We start from the raw sequence: 21,467 nt of genomic DNA, 5'->3' as shown, positions 1-21,467 counted from the left end.
GAGTGTCAAAGAATTGGTGCTTTTGAACTGTGGTGCTGGAGAACACTCTTGAGTCCCTTGGATAACAAGGAGATCAAGCCAGTCAATCCTAAAGGAAATCAACCTTAAATATTCATTGGAAGGACTGGTGATGAAGCTGAAACTCCAATACCTCGGCCACATGATGCAGAGTTGACTCATTGGAAAAGACCCTGATGCTAGGAAAGACTGAGGGCAAGAGGAGAAGGGGGTGACACAGGATGAGATGGTTTGATGCCATCACTGACTCAGTGACATGAGTTTGAGCTAACTCCAGGAGATAGTGAAGGGCAGGGAAGCCTGGCGTGCTGCAGTTCATGAGTCGGACACAACTTAGCGACTGAACAACAACAACAACAACAGGAAGAATCCTTCCTGAAATAGCTAAATGAACATACAGGATGAGCAGAAGCAACTACTTGTACCAAAATAAGCTAAATTTCTTAAAGTTTTTTAGACAGTAATATACTCAATGTGGTCTTCTTTACTTAACAAGTTTTTAGCCAATCTTTCCTATACAGTACAAGGTAATTTCAAACCAGTACAAGTAAATGAATATAAATCTAACTGAGATTTTTATTAAATGGTTTATGGTGAAGTGTAATTAAGAACAAATGCATCAAATTCAACCTCTTCATGATAAAAACACTCAATAAACTAAGAATAAAAGATAACATCCTTAGGGAATTCCCTAGCAGTCTAATGTTTAGGACTCTACGATTCTGCCAAGGGCCTGGGTTCAATCGCTGCTCAAGGAACTAAGATCCTACAAGCTGAATGGTGTGCCCTCTCCAGCACCGCCTCCCAAAAAAGATAACATCCTCAACCTGACGAAGGGCATGTACAAAAACTCAATATCATAATTAATGTTTTCTCCCTAAGATCAAGAGGAAGACAAGGATGTCCACTCTTGCCACTTCTATTCAACACCATACTGGAATTTCTAGCCAGACCATTAAATAAAAATGAAATAAGAAAGAAAAGGAAAAGAAAGGAAAGAAAAGGAAGGAATGAAGAAAGAGAGAAAGAAAAGTCATCCAGATTGGAAATGAAGAAGTAAAATATCTCTATTTGCATATGACAATTCTGTATATAGAAAATCTTAAGTAATCTGCTAAAATACAATTAGAACTTATAAATAAGTTTGGTAAAGTTGCAGGATATAATATCGATATACAAAAATTGATTGTATTTCTCTACAGCAGCAATGTACAAACTGAAAATCAAATTAGAAAAACAATTCCATTTATAATAGCATCAAAAATTTAAAACACTTAGGATTAAATTTTAACAAATGAAGTGTAACACTTATACTTTGCAAACTAGAAAATATTGTTTAAAGAAATGAAAGGAGACTTGAATAAACAAAAAGATATACCACATTCATGAATGACTTTAATTTCATTAAGATGGGAATACTCTCCCTGAAACTGATCTACAGATTCAATGCACTTCCTATTCAAATGTCATCTGACCTCTTTGCAACAACTGACAAGTTAAAATTCCTATGGAAATTCAAGAGACCCAGAATATTAAAAAAAAAAAAAAAGAAAAGAAAAATCTTGAAACAGAAAAAGTTGGAAAACTCACAAATCCAAATTTCAAAACTTTTTACAAAGTTACAGTAATCAAAACAGTGAGGTACTGCTGTAAGTATAGATATGCAAGTCAGTAGAATAGAACTGAGAGTCCAGAAATAAAACTTCATGCTTATGGTCAATTGATTTTTTACAAAAATGCCAATACAATTCAGTGGGAAAAGAACAGTCTTTTCAACAAATGGTGCTGAAACAACTGGATATCCACACTCAAAAGAATTAATTTGCATCCCTACCCTTACACCATATATAAAAAATTAACTTAAAATGGATCAAATACCTAACCATAAAAGCTAAAGAATAAAACTTTTAGAAGAAAACATAGGTATAAATTTTTATAGTTAGGCAATAGTTTCTTAGGTATGACATCAAAATACAGTCAACAAAAGAAATAACTGATAAATTGGACTTCATTAAAATTAAACTTCTGTGTCTCAAAGAATACCATAAGTAAGAAGATAACCCACAAACTGTAAGAAAACCTTCTACAAATTACATATCAAAAAAGCAACCTGTTTCTAGAATACATAAAGAACTCTTAAAACTCAATAATTTAAAAAAAAAAAAAATCCAATTTTTAACTCGGCAAAGGACCTGAATATAGTTCTCTAAAAAATACATACAACTAGTCAATAGGTACATGAAAACATGCTCAATATCACTAGTTATTAGGGAAAAGGCAAATCCAAACCACAGTGAAATACCACTCTTCATAATACATCCACTAGGACGGATTTTGTAATAATTTTTAAAAAACAAACAGTAAGTATTGGCAAGGTGTTGAGAAACTGGAACCTTCATACACTGCTGATGGGAATGTAAAATTGTGCAGCCAGTATGGAAAATATTCTGACAGTTCCTCAAAAGATTAGAAACAGAGTTACCATATGACCCAGAAATTCCATTCCTAGTCATAAACTAAAGAGGATGAAAACATGTCCACACAAAAACTAGTACATGAATGTTCATAGCAGCATTATTCATACTAGCCAGATAAAGGAAATAACCCAAATGTCCATTAACTAGTGGATAAATATAATGTAAATAACTAGTAGATAAATACACCTTTACAGTAGAATATTATTCAATTCTAAAATGAAGTCTTGATACATGCTACAACACAGATGAACATTGAAAATACTATAAGTGAAAGAAACCGGTCACAAAAGACCACATAATATGATTTCATTTATATGACATGTCTACACAAGAAATTCAGAGACAGGAAGTATACTAGTAGTGGCCTAGGCCTATGGAATTTAGGGGAAAATGAGGAGTGACTGCTAACGAATACAGGATTTCTTTGAGGGGTAATGAAAATGTTTTAAAATTGATTGTGGTAATGGCTGTACATCTCTGAAAATACTAAAAATCACTGAATTGTACCCTATAAATAAGTGGATTATAGGGTATGTGAATTACATCTCAGTAAAGCTGTCATAAAAAAAAGGAAAGGGAAGAAATGAATCAGGACTTCAAGCTTTAGCTCTAGTTTCAAATGGCATGATCTGCTGCTTTCCCAATCTTCACATTCCATTTAAAATTATTTTGAATATCGCCAGCAAGCAGGTCATCCACATAATTACTAAAATGTTTGTAGCTTTCAAGGACAGGGGTAAATTTTTTTTAAAGGACAAAAACTGTTGAGAATCAATATTCAATAAGATTTATGACAGTTCGATGGGTCTGAGGAATAAAACAAGAGATGTGTTGCTGCAACTTACATGAATAAATCATGACCACTGCCCAGGTCATAATAACACTGGAGTAGCGGTCAGGTAGAAGACAAAATCAAACCATTATTAACAAGCTTCACACTATATTTACTATGTGTGGTTGATCATCCACTGTCATAAGAGAAAAATTCCAGACATTATGAGATCTTCAAATGTTACTACTCATCATTAAAACACAAACTATCCAGAAAAAGAACAATTTCCAGAAGCTCCACTTTTTCAGTTTTTTAAGTGAATGGATTTCATTCATTTCATTGAAAGGCATCAAGGAGTTGATCATTCAGTCATCCAATCAGCAAATACATACTGCACATCTACCATATGGATAGGTACTCTGTGGGTTATGAAGACAGCTCCAAAATATGATTCTTACCTTCAAGAGCTACAATTAATCTAAGAGATAAGACACAAACCAGAAGTTTCCCAGAATGGTAAAAGTGACAAAAAAACAAAAAAAATGAACTGCTCTAGGAGCTATCTGGGAGGTCAGAAAAGTGAATTCACTTTCTAGATCAAGTTTGAAAAGGAAAGGCTGATGAAAGAGGTAGATTCTGGCTAAATAATAAAGGACAAATAAAATTCCTACACTAGAAATAGGTCAGGGAGGGCTTTCTGAGAAAAGAAACCACATGAATCGAATTAAGAAGATGGGAAAGTATCCCAGGAAGAGAATTTCAAATGCAGACGATGCATGGTATTCTGTACGGGAGCAGTAAGAAGGCTAGACTCGGTAAGTTAAGAAGCAGTAAGAAGGCTCGGCCCAGAGTATGAGGATTTTGAAAGCCATGTTAAGGAATCTGAATTTTATTGTATGGGTAATGAAACACTAATGACTTAAGAGTAAAGGACAAACAGAAAGCAAACGCTACTTTAGAAAAATTAACCTCATACTGGTGAACAAGATGGACTTATATGAGGTAGCTGAGACACAGGGAGGGCAGTTAGAAGGTGACTACAATAGTTTTGGTAAGATAAGAAGGACGCAGAACTCAGATGGAAGTAACAGAAATGGAATTCTTCATTCAGTAGAAGTAGTTTTTTATAATTCTATGTATTTCACAGGAATTTCACATAAATTAACTGCCCATATAAAGTCTGAGGGCCCCAATCATGAAAAGCCATAAAAAACTATATAAAACATTATTGCATTCCAAAACCTGCACACCAGAAGGGTTATCTGAGATATAATCATGTACTAAATCAAGAGGCAGGGTTCATCTTCCAAAAGATACAATCTAGTTGCTATTAGCCCTAGAAGGTTCACATTTTTTCTATACTAACACTTAACAATGCTCCAGGGAAGAGACAAACAATCATGTTTTGAGGACACATTTTTTTTGCATTTTTTTTCTTTCCATCATCTTTATCAGTTACAGATATTTGCATGAAAACAGGATCACGGGTCCTTGGGGATTCATCAGTTCGTATTGCTTATTTTTCATCCATGTCATCCTCTCAATTAATGCAGGAAGGAGGATTGAGATATTGAAACACCAGATTAGGGTGTCAAGTAAACGTCAACCCCTAGAGTAGATGAATAATCTGTAAGGGCAAAAAGGATCTTGTTTTTATGCAAATATCCCATACACAATAAAACAAAGAGGTTATAGCCAAGAAATCTACTACATATCAATGTGATTCTTACCAATTCTAAATTAAAAAACTGTTTTCTGCATGTCAACTAATTATGATGATCAGGGAAAATGACAATCAGTAGCAAAGCACTGCTACAGAAATTGAAAGAAAGCTGTATTTTGAACTAGAAAATAATTTTGAGAAATCTCAGCTGTGCTCATAGAACACATTTGGCAGAAACAAGCATTTCTACTGCAGAATTTTGGTTCCCCACTTAAGGTCACTGAGTTAGGTGACTTCAAACTCCTACCTCCAAAGTCTTAAGTTTTAGAAATAGAAATACTTAATTAATAATAATGATGATTTTAGCTGTGTGGAATAAAAACTGAAACAGACCACACCAAGTTTCTGTTTGTATGGAAAGACATTAAAATAGATTTACTGATGCTCAGAGAACCAACTCATTATTCTAAAAACTGATAAAGAATCATTTATCCAGTAAGAACAGCATTCAAGGTAATAAATAATGAAGAGCTGGTTAAGATAAAGTTCTTCACAGAAAAATCCTAGCTAGTAAGAAGGAATGATAGAATTAGTGTAATACCATTTCACAGTCTATAATAAAATAGTGAATCTAGGCAGTTTTCAATGGCTGCTAAAACTCTGGTTGTAAGGCTGATGGAGAATTTTATGAGTAATAGATCTGGCAAACAATACCTTTATCAATGAATTAATCTCAACATCACAAAGAGAGACAAGCAGACAGGATGAACCCTTCTGAAGGATGTGTACAACACCATTTATGAAATATTCTTGTCAAAATAAAAATAAAAATCAATCTTGCATCTGTATGAGCTTCTAAATCTAATTAATGGGGAATAAAAAGGGATAGATGGCCATATTAAGCACTACCAAAGGAATAAAAGCAACAAAATCCAGAATGGGGAAAATTCCACAGAAAAAGTAACAATAATAAATTGCAAAGGAAAATAATAGGGAGGTGGAGCTATGCCAGATTAAAAGAAACTTAAGAGACATATCAATCAAATATAGTACCTTACTTAAATTCTGATTCAGACCAACCAACTAAATAAAGACAATTATGAGTGAACCAGGGAAATATGAATTCTGACTGGCTATCTGATGATATTAAACAAGTTTGTTAAAATTCTTTAGGCATAATTAATAGAATCACAATTATACTTAAGGAAAAAAAAAGGAAAGAAAGTCCCTGTCTTTTGGACTCACATATGAAGTTATTTAGTAGTGAGACAATATGATGCCTGAGACTTGCTTTAATTATGTAGGTTGACAGAGGTTGAAACAGATCTATCAGATGCTAACTATAAAACCAAGTCATCAGTATATAGGGTCAATTTTCTACTTTCCTCTGGTATATGTTTAAAATTTTTCATAATAAAAAGTAGAGAAAAAAATACTTCATTATCTTTCTCAGCAGGAAAATAGGAAAAGAAAAACTAATCAGAGGGAATATAGTAATTTCATCTACAACTAACTAGAGACAACACTGTTAATAAATACATTCAGTAATATAGCATCTTCTTGATATAATAAACATAAAATTTTATCTCTTTTGAAAAAACTTTATTTCATAAGAAAAATTGACATAGATAAAGGATTGATCGCTGTGATCATTACAGTGTGTATTATCCAAAGCTAGAAACAGAATCAAGTTCTACACTGTATAAGTCTCGCATTTATGAATTTAATAATCATGGGGTTTTCATTATAAACCCTTGATGTCTATGACATACATGGTAAAGAGTAATTCTGCCAAGACAAGCTTCAATCAGGAGAAGTAAATGACTAGTACACAGAGGAGTTAGGCAACAATGAGAGCACATCGCAGACCACCTAGCAACCATGTCTCAGAGCAGTCCGTGGCTCTCTGCTTCTTGATTCATGAAGTGATTTTAAAATGTTTTCCTGGGAAACAAACGTCAACTGCTAATGACAGTAATGGAAATAAAGAAAACAAAAACAGGACTAAGGAAGTGCTATTAGTCGAAAATTGGTAGTTTTAAATTAAATTTTAAAGTGAAATGTTGAATTGGTAGTAAAATCAATGATGTGGACAAATCCATTGCATGTTCTATAAACAAGACAAACAATCTGTTAAACTGCTGTTGGGAATTACATTAATCAGTACAAAACAGTTTTGAAGAAAGTTATAAGCTACAGTAGTATCTCAAAATTGTGCATTTATCAACAATTCCTTTGCCGGTTTTATAATAAACAGAGTATGGAAAGAAATATAGTTAGAAATCATTTTAAACTAAAAGACTGGAGAGAAGACAGGAACACAGAATTTTAAAAGCATTACTTATACTGGCAGATTACATTTTTGGTGTGTTACAAAACCCTTCCTTTGGGGAAGCAATCTCCCTGAATGCATTCCACATGATCTGAGTCAGACTAACGGTTCCAATCTGCATTTGTACCCTGGCCCCAGGCTGGCCCATCTCAGTGCTCTATGCTACTTGGCTAAAGGACTGGTTCCAGGAAAGGTATGTAAGCCAAGATGGAATAGTCAGAGGTCTCCCCAGGACCTTTTCTGGGGAATTTTCAGAAAACATCTAAAAAAAAAACGAAAGAAAGAAAACATCTTCTTTCTTTTGGGATTACAAGATTTAAAGACATATAAGCTGGAGTTCCTATTGGTCACCTTCCTGAGTGCAAGGTCAAAGAATAATAACAATGCATAAGTGAAGCAGAACTCTGAGATGTAAAACAAAAGCAAGAACAAGAGCACATTCCTAAGACATCACTAAGCGTCATGGATCTAGAGAGGGATGGACTGGAGTTTGGGGTTAGCAGATGCAAACTATTACCTTTAGAATGGATAAACAAGGTCCTACTATATAGCACAGGGGACTGTATTGAACATCCTGTGATAAACCATAATGAAAAAGAATATAAAAGAGAATGTATATATGAGTATAACTGAGTCACTCTGCTGTACAACAGAAATTAACACAACATTGTAAATCAACTCTACGTCAATAAAAAGTAAGTCAGAGTCAAGGATCAAGATATGCTCAAAACTATTTCTACTCCTAGAATTTTGATGTATGTGAATAAAATCCTTTCGCTTAAGCTAGTTTGATTTGACATTCTATCACTTAAAACTCAAGAGAGTTTCCAATATACTTTCACTGTACAGAGAAAAATAACTTGCAACCTAGAAAACTTGGTAATTATTCCAGTACACTCTATGGTAAAAGGCTTACTTCATAGACTACAGTGGCTTCTTACCTTTAGAACACCTAATAAAGATACTTCCTGAATTATGCCCGAATGCATCATGAAATACACAGCATGGCCCCTGAATAAATGTGATCTGGGTACTCACACTCATCCAGCCCCAACTGATAGGCCAGGTTCTGAAGGCCTCGTACCTTCTCCATCAAGTTAGCTGTGGTGAGGCTCCCCAGTTCTGAAACAGAATCATTCACTTCAATACCATTTCTTTCTTTCTTTCTAGTAACAACTCACATGGGTTGCAAATCCTTGCTATAAAAGTTTTCAAACTTAATTACTATCGAGTAAATAGAAAATGGATCCATATCTCTTCTTATCCACTCACTCACTCTAAACAAACAGACATACAAATCAGTGAATTTTTCCACCACTGCAAAATGCCTCATATGAACTTACCCACTTAATGAGAAGAGAGGTAGCATAAATACAATAGCAATTACATGTTTTATCCTGAGGACCCTGTTATAACGTTCACTTTGCCTATCATACAAAATGAATACACTACTAAAATATGGAACCTTGTGATCGGACACAGCATTGAGAAAGCCTACAGACAGATCTTTGACTTGCAATATGGACACCGTCTCCACCATCACTCACAAGTCCTCACTGGTCCAGCTGGTACTTACCAGGTGAAAAGAAAGTGAGTGTGAAAGTCATTCAGTCATGTCCGACTCTTTGCAAGCCCATGGACTATACAGTTCATGGAATTCTCCAGGCGAGAATACTGGAGTGGGTAGCTGTTCCCAACCCAGGTAGATCTTCCCAACCCAGGGATTGAACCCAGGTCTCCCACATTACTGGCGGATTCTTTACTTGCTGAGCCACCAGGGAAGCCCAAGAATATTGGAGTGGGTAGCCTATCCCTTCTCCAGGGGATCTTCCCGACCTACCCAGGAACAGAACTGGGATCTCCTACATTGCAGGCGGATTCTTCACCAGCTGAACTACCAGGGAAGCCCTTCCCAGGTGCATAGTGGTAAAGAATCTGCCAGCCAATACTGGAGACCCAGGAGACGTTGTGTTCAACCCCTAGGTCAGAAAGACCCCCTGGAGTAGGAAACAGTAACCTGCTCCAATATTCTTGACTGGAAAATTCCATCGACAGAGGAGCCTGGCAGGCTACATACAGTTCATGGGGTCTCAAAGAGTTGTACATGACCGAGCACACATACACAATATTTCAATTAACAATAAAATAGCAATAAAACACTAAATAAAATAGCAACAAAAAGTAAATAAGAGTCAAGGATCAAGATATGCTCAAAGCTATTTCTACTCCTAGAATTTTTATTTTTATTTTTTTATAATTTATTTATTTGGCTGAGCTGGCTCTTCCTTGCTGCGTGGGGGCTTTCTCTAGTTGTGGAAAGCAGGGGCTACTTTCTAGTTGCGGTGCGAGGGCTTCTCATTGCAGAGGCTTCTCTTGTCGCACAGCACGCGATCTAGAGTGTTCAGACTTCAGTAGTTGTGGCACATGGGCTCAGTAGTTGGGCTCCCAAGCTTGGTTGCTCCGAGGCATGTGGGATCTTCCTGGATTAGGGATTGAACCCAGGTCTCCTGCACTGGCAGGCGGATTCTTTACCACTGAGCCACCAGGGAAGCCCTAGAATTTTTATTTATATGAATAAAATCCTTTTGCTTAAGCTAGTTTGATTTGACATTCTATCACTTAAAACTCTTAACAGTTTCCAATATACTTTCATTGTACAGAGAAAAATAACTTATAACCTAGTAAACTCAGTAATTATTTCAGCACACTCTATCATAAAAGGCATACTTTGTTTAGGAAAAAAAGACTAAATATTAATCCAAACGTTTTCTCCAAATCAAATGCCTATAAAACTTGTTAAAGTTTACCAGAAAAGAAGACAGTAAACTTAAAGTAAAAGCTTAGTTTCCGAGATTTTCATTTAAATAGCACCCAATTACTTTTAGGTTTAAGACATAGGTCAATTTGCATAAAACATAATGCTCTAATCCTTTCCTAAAACTTTGAAGTTTCCGTAGAAAATACATGCTGATGGAATATTACATAAATGTCTGTTTGAAACATTAGAGCAATGAACCTGAGATGCCCTTGAGACTTAATTTTCCCCTGGCTGGAGGAGGGGATCTGCTTTTAAGTATTTCACGCAGAACAATGAATTACTTCTGAGATCAAACAGAGGTGTTATTTTCTGCAACTTATCATGCCACAATTATTATCTATATCTGGCATAAGTAGACTTTCTCGATCTGTTCAGCTGCTTAAATAGCTTAAGAATCCCGGATTTTCTACCTTAACTTCAGTCTATTACTTCACCACCATCATGAATCTTACCACCAGAAGGATGATAAAAAATCAAATAAAGTAGAGCAAAATCAAGGAAAATTAATGTTTTTTAATTTAAATTTCTACTTTGTGGTTGAGTTCCAAGTCATCTATCAAATATTCACTACTTACAATAGTCTTTGTTGGAGAAATTGATGAGATAGAAAGAACTAAAAGACAGGTCTTAATCCACTCCAGGGTTGTCAATTAATAGTACTGGCAACAATAGACAGCAGTAAATCCTAAATAAGCCACTTGTGTTATAGTAATAGCAGACTAGTCTTAAAAAGATCTGAGTTTAAATTTTAACTCTTTCTAATAAACCTTGGTTTAAGTTAACCTCTGAAACTTAGGTATCATACCTAACTCAAAGAACCTTTATGAGAATTAGAATGAGAAAATTTACATGAGTGCTTTTAATTAACTCTAAGCACCATACAAAATAAAGTTAATATTACAGGAACTTAGCAGCAGCAGCAATCATTACAATTGAGTCTTGAATTGGTAAGATTTCTACACATGAAAAAGTAGAGAAGGGCATTTAGATATGAAAAACATGAGTATGATGGCTAAATAGGCAATTTTAAGCCAAGAATACTTGTAACGGAATACTGAGAGAAAAACTGTTAAGGTGGTATGTGGAGGAGCAAATGTCAGGTCGAAAGTTAAAGGTCACCAGCACTGCTTACCTTTCAACATGTCGATGTCATCACGTTCTATTTCAGCCATCCATTTGGGTGGAGAGCTAGTAATAGGCTATCAGAAAATAATACATCCATTCAGACAAATGCAAAGTATGAAGAGACCCTATTCTTTCTTATAAGAAAAAGAGCTTTTCACACAGCTGTCTGACTCTGCAACTCCATGGCCTATAGCCCACCAGGCTCCTCTGTCCGTGGAATTATCCAGGCAACAAAACTAGAGTGGGTAGCTATTCCCTTCTCCAGGGGAGCTTCCCAACCCAGGGATCAAACCTGGGTCTCCTGCATTGCAGGCAGATTCTTTACCACCTGAGCCACCAGGGAAACCCTTGAAAACACTGGCAAATTGTAATTTCAAATACCCAGATTTCTACAGGTTCAGATACGGCCTACACAAAGAACCCTTACAAAACAATACTCTTCATCTTTAAAAGCTGGTTTTAAAGAAATGATCTTAGAAAATTAGGGCTGACTACTGTTACTGCTATATGTATAACAGATTGGTATAGTCATGACAGAAACTACTGGAAATTCACAACTAGTGAAAGCCTCCAACTAAACTGTTTGAAACAATAATCAGGAAGTAACATTTGCTGGCAGAAGAGAAGAGCTTCAAAGAAGAACCAAGAATGAGAAAATCTTCAATCTGAACAAGAGAATACTGGAATGCTCATCACTTAAAATTTCATTTTATTGTAAATGTTATAGAAAACTTTAGAATTTTAAGTTTCTTTTCATTCCTGATAGTGAACTTACAAAATATGAAAGAGAGCTCATTCTTAGAAGAGCTTTGGCATAACAGCTTTCAATCCAGACTACACATGAGAACCAGCTGTGTAACTTTAAAAATATACAAATAACTAGGCCATAACCCAGATGCACTGATTCAGAATATCAGGGTGTGGGAGAGGGTCCAGTGGGAAGAACAGAGCAAGGGCATTACACATCTATTTTTTCTTTTTTTTTTTTTTACATATCTATTTTTTAAAAGCTCCACAGCTGGTATATGAACAATTCTGATGAGATTTCCCTTCAACTTTGAGCCCTTTTCCTTTTCTTAAACTGAAGTATAACTGACACATACTATTATATTAGTTTTGGGTGTATAGCATAATAATTCAGTATTTGTGTATATTGGGAAATGACTGCCACAAGAAGTCTAGTTGACATTCATCACCATATATGGCTACAAAAGTTTTTTTCTTGTAATGAGAATTTTTAAGATCTCTTAGCAACTTTCAAACAGGCAATATAGTATTATTAACTACAGTTATATTATTAACTGTAGTTACCATGCTGTATATTATATCTCCAGGACTCATTTATGCCTTTTTTTTTTTTTTAATTCACTTTTATTTGGTACTATGTGACAAGTAAAACACTTTACATGTATCATGTCATTTATTTTCCAAATCAACCCTATGAAAAAGGTATTATCCTCCTCCTCATTTTACAAATGAAAAAAACAACATGTTTAGGAAGATTATAAATCACTTGCCTCAAGTCATAGACATACTGGAACCATGATTCAAAACCCATGAAGTCAGAGTTCCAAAACCACTACTCTACCTTCCCTTGAAGGTTTTAGGTCAAATTCACCACTTTTACCCCCAGTCGGGAATCAGAATATTCCAGGGGATTTTAACCTGAGGCCCTGGGATGGCCCTGAATCCCTAGAAACAAAACTCAATACGTATGTGCAAACGTCCAGAGAAAAGGTATAGATATTTCTTCAGATTTTCAAAATACACTATGCTCATAACAAAAGTTTTAAAAAACAACCTATTTATGTTTACAACTCAAAGTGGTTAGTTGCAACAAATATAATTAACTAAACTAAAAATTCAGTATGAATGAGAATTTGTGAAAACTAAATCAAATACTTTCTATTTAATCTACTAGACAAAGGCTGATCTAATACTAGCTACTGTGTATAGTTTATTAGTTCTTGGCACTATGCAAAGCATTTTACATGCATTATGCCATTTTCTACTAAGTCGATGAGGTAGTATTACATGAGAAAACTAAGGCTCAAAAATGTTAGGAAACTTGCTCAGGTCACAGATAGTGAAGTAACAGATTCAGGATTCAAATCCAAGTGTGTCTGCCTTCAAAACCCTATGCTATCCTTCACTCATGCTCAGGCCGTCCTGGATATTAAAGTCGTACACTCCAGCTTTCATACAACCCTACCTTTTGGAAAAATAAAAGAAGTTACAAAAAGGTCCCTTTGAACAAATATGCTCATGGAACCTGAAAGCCACAGGCCTTAATATTTAACTCAGTATCTTTAACCCTAACTAGGTTACCCTTTAACCTAATGAATAGAGAATGTTAAGGTATGTAAGGTACATACTAAGGTATGTAAGGTACTAATATGATAAGGTACTAAGACAGTTAATTACAAATCCCTAATCTGTTAATATAAACAGCATGAGCTTTGGAATCAGACAGATCCCTGCTCAAATCCTAGCCTATCACTCACTAGGACTTGCGCAAGTAACTTAACTTCTAAGCTTCTCTGCTAGTCAGTGCTTCTAACTTTGGGCACAAAAGCTTCTAAGTATGTATAATAAGCATGGATGCTAGTAAGTAGACTTATGGGTTCAAAGCCTGGTTTTGCCATTTACAGCCTATAATCTTGGGTAAACTACTTAACATCTTTGTGGCTATCTGTCTGTAAAATATGGATAATAATAGTACCTATACATCATATGGGTTTGTTTGTTGCTGTTTTTTTCCCTGGCCACATCACACAGCTTGCAGGATCTTAGTTTCCCAACCAGGGATTGAACCTAGGGCCAGGACCGTGAAAGCACTGAGTCCTAACGACTGGACTGCCAGGGAAATCTCCCTCATGTGGTTTTGCAAAGACTAAATAATGTATGTAAAGTGTTTAGAACAGTGACTGGCATATGGTATGCATCATGTACATGCTAGCTAACGTCATAATCATCCTATCTTTCTGGTAGTAGGAATACACAAGAGAACATATCTAGAGCATCCAGTACAATGCCTGCTGCCCCAGGAATTGGAAAAGTGGCTCTAATGAATGTCTTTCTTCAGTTTCTGATGAGCCACTGAGAAACTTAAAACTCCTCCAGGGAGGTATAAGTTAAAGTCATAATGCATCACATAAGCAAAAGAGAAACACTTCAAAATCATAGCTTGGGCCAAAGGAATATTGGCATTACATTAAATATTTCAATTGCTTTACCTTAAAATCTTTTAAGCTGAAAGAAGAGGCTAATAGCCAAAGGTCAAAATATCAAAATAGAGCATTAACATCATTAACATGATGATGATATAAACAGACTTCCAGGGTTGCAGTTACAAAATACTATGAAGGCAATAACATTATCCTTGAAAATAAAGAAATTAAAAGATATTTGAGATTTTACCCAGAAGCAAAAAGTTGGAAAAACTTCATTATGTGAGATATTACTTACACTTTTGAAGGAAGCTGCAAATTCAGCAACACCTGGTACTAAAAAGAAAAAACAGAACATTAGTCATTCAATATTGGCTAGTATGTAAGGAAATGGGCACTCCCATACACAGTTATCCTCTTTCATGTGCACAAAGATATACATTGTTAAATTGTTTGTAATATCAAAACTTGGATATTATTAGGTTTCCAAATAGGGTATGAGTTAAATAAGCTATAGTAGATCTAGACAATAAATTTTAAAAATGAAATAAGTCTACACCTATCAACATGGAAAGATCCACTGATAAATTACTAGGCAGAATAAGTTAAACTGTAGATCATTAATCATACAACCCCATTACAAAACAAAGCAAACTCTATATACTTTAAAATATTTATTTGCTTACTTGTGTAAGCATTAAAAAAAACACAAAATTTCTGTACTGAACTACAACAGCAGTTAACTTTATCAACACTTAAAGGAGGCAAGGAATTACTTGATACATCTTATACTGTCTGAGTTATTACAGATATAGCTTTTAAAAATAATTTTCTTAAAGGTTCTCTATCATTTTCTGAGTCACACTGTGCTCTGAAAGAACTGAACTACTAAACAGTTATTCTTACTACCAGACCAAAGAATTCAGTCTCTTCCTCTGAAATAAAATTTTAATCATTACAGTTAAATGATAACTCTTCAAAAATGTTCCTCAAAATAGCACTGGTTTTCCCATCAATTTTGATATAAAGAAACCAAAAACTTACATTGTTCTGGCCAAAGGTCTGGTGAAGCCCGGTCAAGTTTTTCAAAACTTAGCAAAGATGCTTCTAGATCTGCCCCTAGAACAAAACACCCAGATAAGCCAAGAAGGAACAAAACACATTATTTTACATTTCATGACATATCAATCCCAAAGAACATAAACTGGAACACTCACTCACCTGGAAGTCTATAGAGATTTGAGTTCTATGACTACTGATGCTACTGAGCCATGATGTTACATAAATAAACGATTTCCTTACTCTCCCCGTCTTTAAAAAGGGAAATGACATTTCAGTAGGGTGTTGGGAAAAGTGAATGTTCACAACCTACCTGTATCTTTACTCACGTATGTGTGTGAGTGTCTGTGGGTGTGTTAGTCGTTCAGTTGTGTCTGACTCTGTGACACTATGGACTGTAGCTCCCCCCAGGCTTCTCTGTCCAGGGAATTCTCCAGGCAAGAATACTGGAGTGGGTTGCCATTCCCTTCTCCAGGGAATCTTCCAGACCCAGGGCTCAAACCCAGTCTCCTACATTGCAGGAGGATTCTTTACCACATGAACCACTAGGGAAGCCCATCTTTACTCATACTCAGACTTTCCTTCCAGTCACTGAAGTCCCTGCTTTCAGAAAAGACAGACTCCTCTGCTCAGGCTGTGGATTCCACCTTCTCTTGCTTTGTCAAAGACACCATCGTGAATGATCTATCGCACAACCAGTTTCTACCCTCTCTACTGGCTCATACTCAACAAGTAAGTCTGCTCTGGAATTTACCTTCTTTGAAGAAACTCTTGACCCTATGACTTCCTCACTCCTTCACGGCAAAAGTTTTCTAGCTGTCCATCCTATTGTCTCCTCTTCCTCAGCTCACAGTCTTTCTTTAGCCTACCACAAACAGGCTTCTACCCTACATGCATGGAAACAGCTGTCACGGAGGTCACTGATGACCTATAGTTGCTAAATCCAGTGGTCACTTCTCTGTTCTCTCTTATGTGACCTCTTTGCCGTATCCACTCACTAACCACTCTCCTTCAAACACTCCAGCTTCTACAAAACCACTATGCTGGTTCTTCTCCTTCCTCACCAATTCCTTCAGTCTCCCCTTCTACTCAGGGCCCACTCTAGGCTGGCTTCCCTCTCTACTGAAAGTCTCCCAAGGAAATCTCATCTAGCCCCAAACCCTTTACCACCATTTATATGCCAAGGACTCCATATTTCTATTTCCAGCCCCAATATTTTCCTGGAACTTCAGAGTTATATATCTAAGTGGCTATGTGACATCTCTATTAACATGTATGGAAAACCATAATTCCGATCTTCTCCATTTCAGTAAACAAAACCACCATCAATTCCAGTTCTCAATCCAAAAATCCAGGGATCATCCTTCATGCCTCCCTTTCTTTCATTCTTCCATTACCAATCTACTAGTAAATCCAGTAGTTTATATCTAAAAGACACTTTGAAATTTCGTTAATTAACCAAGGAACAATCACTTCTCTCCTGGACCACTTCAATAGGCTCTTACTGGTCTCCCTGCTCCCATTCTTACCCCTCCCCATCCCTACTATCAAATCGACTCTCCAGAAAGTTAAATGTCAATCAGTTCAAGCCACTCTCCAGCTTAAAAGACTTCTTCCCAGCTAAATTCATGAATGCATACCTATTGTGACCTACAAAATCCTATATGATCCAGCCCCTGCCTAATTTTTTGACACCATTTCTTCTCCACTCTTGCCCTGGGAACACAGAAGGTATTTAATATTAACAGCAACAGTTAACATTTGTTGAGTACATACTTTGTGCTCAGTGTACTAATTAGCGGCATAAATTAGCTAATTTAATGATATAAACAGTGGTTCTTAACATGTTCTGGGTAAGCCAAATTTTTGAAAATCTGAAAAAAAAAAAAGCTATGAACTCACTCCCCAGAAAATGTACATATTTATAAAATCTTTCAACATGTCCTTTTCTCTAAACAAAATTTCCTCCCAGTAGCCTATGGAACTCCCAAGTTCAGGGCAGGACTATCTACAATAGCCAAGACACGGGAACAACCTAAGTGTCCACTGACGGATGAAGAAAGTTTGAAAATACACACACACACACACACACACACAAATGGAATATTATTCAGCCATATATAAATGAGGAAATCCTGTCACCTGTGACAACCTATATGGACTTTGAAGGCATTATGATAAATGAAATAAAAACAAATATAATATGACTTCACTTATGAGTGCAATCTAAAACAAGCAAACAGACAAACTCAGAAAAAGAGATCATACTCATGGTTATTACAAGTGGGGGTTAAGAAGAGGGGTAATTAGAGGAAAGTGGTCAAAAGGTACAAACTTTAGGTTACAAGGTAAATAAGTATTAGGGGTATAATGATGAATTAAAAAGCAGAGACATTACTTTGCCAACAAAGGTCCATCTGGTCAAGGCTATGGTTTTTCCAGTAGTCATGTATGGATGTGAGAATTGGACTGTGAAAAAAGCTGAGTGTCGATAAATTGATGCTTTTGAACTGTGGTGTTGGAGAAGATTCTTGAGAGTCCCTTGGACTGCAAGGAGATCCAACCAGTCCATCCCACAGGAGATCAGTCCTAGCTGTTCATTGGAAGGACTGATGCTGAAGCCGAAACTCCAGTACTTTGGCCACCTCATGCGAAGAGTTGACTCACTGGAAAAGACCCTGATGCTGGGAGGGATTGGGGGCAGGAAGAAAAGGGGACGACAGAGGATGAGATGGCTGGATGGCATCATCGACTCGATGGGCATGAGTCTGAGTAAACTCCGGGAGTTGGTGATGGATAGGGAGGCCTGGCGTGCTGCGATTCATGGGGTCGCAAAGAGTCGGACATGACTGAGCGACTGAACTGAACTGAACTGAACTGATAGCTAACACTGCTGTATGACAGACAGGAAAGTTAAAAAAGTAAATCCTAAGTGTTTTCATCAAAAGGAGAACAATTTTTGCCTTTATTCTTCTTTCCTTTTTATTGTACTGCTGTGAGAAGATGGGTGTTAGCTGAACCAATCTATTTAAGGAAATTCCCACGGGCATTCTAATTGGTAAAGAACTCAACTCTAAAAACCTGCCTTAACTAGATATGTGATACACAAAATCCCAATTTTCAAACTTCCAAGGAATGCTACTTATGGAAAGTTCAACCATAACAAAAATAAACTTATTGAGGGTAGGATTCAATAACCAACAAGCATGACTTTATGATACCACAGTCTCGGGCATAACTTGACTCTACTGTGTTATTCTCATACTTTAATAAATGACTTTACTTAGATGTCAATTTTCTCCTTTTCAAGGAGGTCCCAGCAAATTAAGCATTAAAGAGAAACAGTAAAGCTTTTTTTCATAGCAAGATAATTTTAATTAAATCTTAAAGACAGAAACAGGTGGAACTCTAAAAATAGAAGTGAGAGAGCTAGGCAGTAGTATATTTTAGGATAAGACACTTATTTAGATGCAAAATTTAAGTTCAAAGTGCTCAACCTGTTTTTGTCAGATTAAAAAGATTAGAGGGAAAAGGATAAAGCTTGCAAAAGATGAGCAAGAAAACTTTTAAAGTCAAGCATGCAAATAGAGTGAGAGTAGATATGGTTAAAAAGCAAAAGGAAAAAAAAACACATTTCCAATATTCTTCCTGGCCAAAGGAAAGAAAAGAAATTGAGAGAAGACAAGGGAAAATCAAACATAAGGAACAAAAATATAAAGACAACTTAGTTATAAACTAAAAATTTTCATAACCATTACTTCTATCACTTGGCTGACTTTTTTTCAACTGTGGTAAGATATACATAAAACATACCATTTTAGCCAGTATTAAGTGTACAGTTCAGTGGCATTAAGTACATTCACACTGCTTTGCAACCGTCATCACCATCCATTGCTAGAACTTTTTCATGTTCCCAATCTGAAAGTCTATACCCGTTAAATAAATAACAACTCCACATTCCCTTGGCTAACTTTTTAAATGCTCTATACTTTTTTCCTGGCTAAAAAAAAAAAAAGACATTTCATTTTTAACAAGAGAGCACTCAGGTAGGATCAAGAATCTCTTTTGACTTTTAATACCCATACTTTCTTATACAGTATGTGGTTGCTTGTCGTTGTTTAGTAGCTAAATCATGTCTGACTCTTTGCAACCCCATGGACTGTAGCCTGCCAGGCTCCTCTGTCCATGGGATTTCCCAGGCAAGAATACTGGAGTGTGTTGCCATCTCCTTCTCCAGGGGATCTTCCTGACCCAGGAACCCATGTCTCCTGCATTGGCAGGCGGATTCTTTACTCCTGAGCCATCAGGGAAGCCCCGTACAGTATGTACCCATGCTCAAAAACCTTAAAACATTATTTAGGCATATATCTAATCATTCTTTCAATAAACACGAATTGAAGACCTACTACTTGAAGACGAAGCACTGTGGTAAGCCCTGAGATCCAACTACCAATGAAACAGACTAGGAATTTTCAATCTGGAGTGAAAGGGGCAAATTTAACATAATAAACTATTCTGTCAATGAAGGTACTGAGAAAGTGAATAATGGTGAAGAGGGGCAAGTCCAGATACTGTGTTCTGTGAAAGCCTTTCTGGGAGGTGACATTTAAATGAGACCTGAAACTGCGAAGTGTTTACATGTTTGATTAATCATCTTCTCTCTCAATGCACCTAGTAAAATGCCTTTCATAAAGTAGGATCTCAGTATAGCTTTTCTGGCCACAAGTTCCTCATTCCTGAAATGAACTTTCAAGGTTCCTTCCAAACACAAAACGAGAGAAAACTACATATCGGTGAAATGGACGTGGGGATGGAATAGTCGAAGCAAAAACAGTTCAGAAATGACTGCAAGACCTTAATCCTAAAACAGAACGGAGAGCAAAAGCCTGGGGGTATACCAAAACCACTCAATTGCTATCTGAGATGAGTTGCATATAAGAAGAAATCGTTCAATCACTCAGTCTTAAGAAACAATTCATAAAGCAGAAACAAGAGAGGTAGAGACGTGTACACGACTAGGCTAAAAAGCTCAGTTCTATTTTCCTCGGGACTCACAGCTAGGGACCGAGAGGGTCTCCTGCTTCCCTAGCTGCCAGGGCAACAGTACCAATCTAAGGAGACAGGAGGGAATTATCTTTCTCTTGTGGCTCAATCCCGGGATGAGGTCAGTCACTAACCCTAGATAGCGCTTAAGAGAATCAAAAAATCGTTCCAGATGCTCAAAGAGAAAAGAACTGACCTTTTTCTGTGAGGCGCCCGGAGGGGAAAGCTACACTAAGGCGCCTCCTTTCCTCATCAGTATCTCTTCCTCGGCCATCAGCCTCACCCAAATGAGGCTAAAGGAGGATCAGGGCAACCCTTGTCCTTTCGCCCAGAAAAGGTCCCAAGCGGGCGCCCTCCATCTGCGTGGTACACTGAGAAATAACCAGGCACCTCTGGAACCGGCGAGCTGAAGAAGCACCCACATCGGTTATAAAAGAAGTGGAAGGGAAAGGAGAGGAGCCCACGAAATAAATGTAAATTCGAGTGGCAGATGGAAACTGGAAGTTCCCAGGAGAGCACAGAAGGATGTGGCAGGCGAAAGGTCTCTAAGCCGGCTCTTACCGTCCGTGGGAGACGCCATCTTCCAACCCATGTCACGTGACGTGGCCAACCGTCGGCGGGAAAGCTTGGATCCGTAAGCCACGCCCCCAAAGAGAAACCCTACCCTCAAACCCAGGAACCGGGTTCGTCTCCCCGCCCCGATAAGGGCAATCTTTCCATAGGCCCGCCCCCCGGTGCTAGCCACACCTCCCCTCGCGCAGTGGATGAGGCGGAGCTACTGCAAAACTTCTTGCAGGAACTTATTTACTTCCCTCAGTGAGTGGGCGGGGCCGCGGTTGTGCCTGTGGCCAATCGCAGTTCCGAGTTCGGGGGCGTCTTCCTCATGTGCTCGATATAGAACACCTCAAGTCGCGCCGCGTCTTCCCTACACCTCCGCCAACAGAATTTGTTGAGGTAGAGCAGGGCGAGAGCGCTATCACTTCTGACCAA

The 21,467-nt window shown here is 37.1% G+C and overlaps 1 protein-coding gene across 7 annotated transcripts in view; it reads right to left on the bottom strand.

Moving 5' to 3' along the window:
• The window catches only part of LIN52 (lin-52 DREAM MuvB core complex component), a 109,228-nt gene extending 88,069 nt beyond the window's left edge, over window positions 1–21,159 (bottom strand). The window contains exons 1-6 of one of the 7 annotated variants that reach the window (XM_065941517.1): window positions 21,039–21,159; window positions 15,420–15,494; window positions 14,674–14,711; window positions 11,213–11,279; window positions 8,347–8,384; window positions 7,780–7,836 (exon numbers count right to left, since the gene is read on the bottom strand). In XM_065941517.1, coding sequence (XP_065797589.1) covers window positions 7,780–7,836; window positions 8,347–8,384; window positions 11,213–11,279; window positions 14,674–14,711; window positions 15,420–15,494; window positions 21,039–21,069 — 306 coding nt within the window. In that variant the 5' untranslated portion in view covers window positions 21,070–21,159. Of the gene's footprint in view, window positions 1–6,625; window positions 6,896–7,779; window positions 7,837–8,300; window positions 8,385–11,212; window positions 11,280–14,673; window positions 14,712–15,419; window positions 15,495–21,038 lie in introns of those variants that run through there. The other 6 variants (XM_065941519.1, XM_065941516.1, XM_065941522.1 and 3 more) reach the window with 6 other exon arrangements.
• Between the last annotated feature and the right edge of the window lie 308 nt (window positions 21,160–21,467).

Source organism: Muntiacus reevesi, chromosome 7 (genome assembly GCF_963930625.1).
Source record: "Muntiacus reevesi chromosome 7, mMunRee1.1, whole genome shotgun sequence".
Lineage (NCBI taxonomy): Eukaryota > Metazoa > Chordata > Mammalia > Artiodactyla > Cervidae > Muntiacus > Muntiacus reevesi.
The sequence above is the reverse complement of the archived record's forward strand: the minus strand, read 5'-3'. Positions and strand labels throughout refer to the sequence as shown.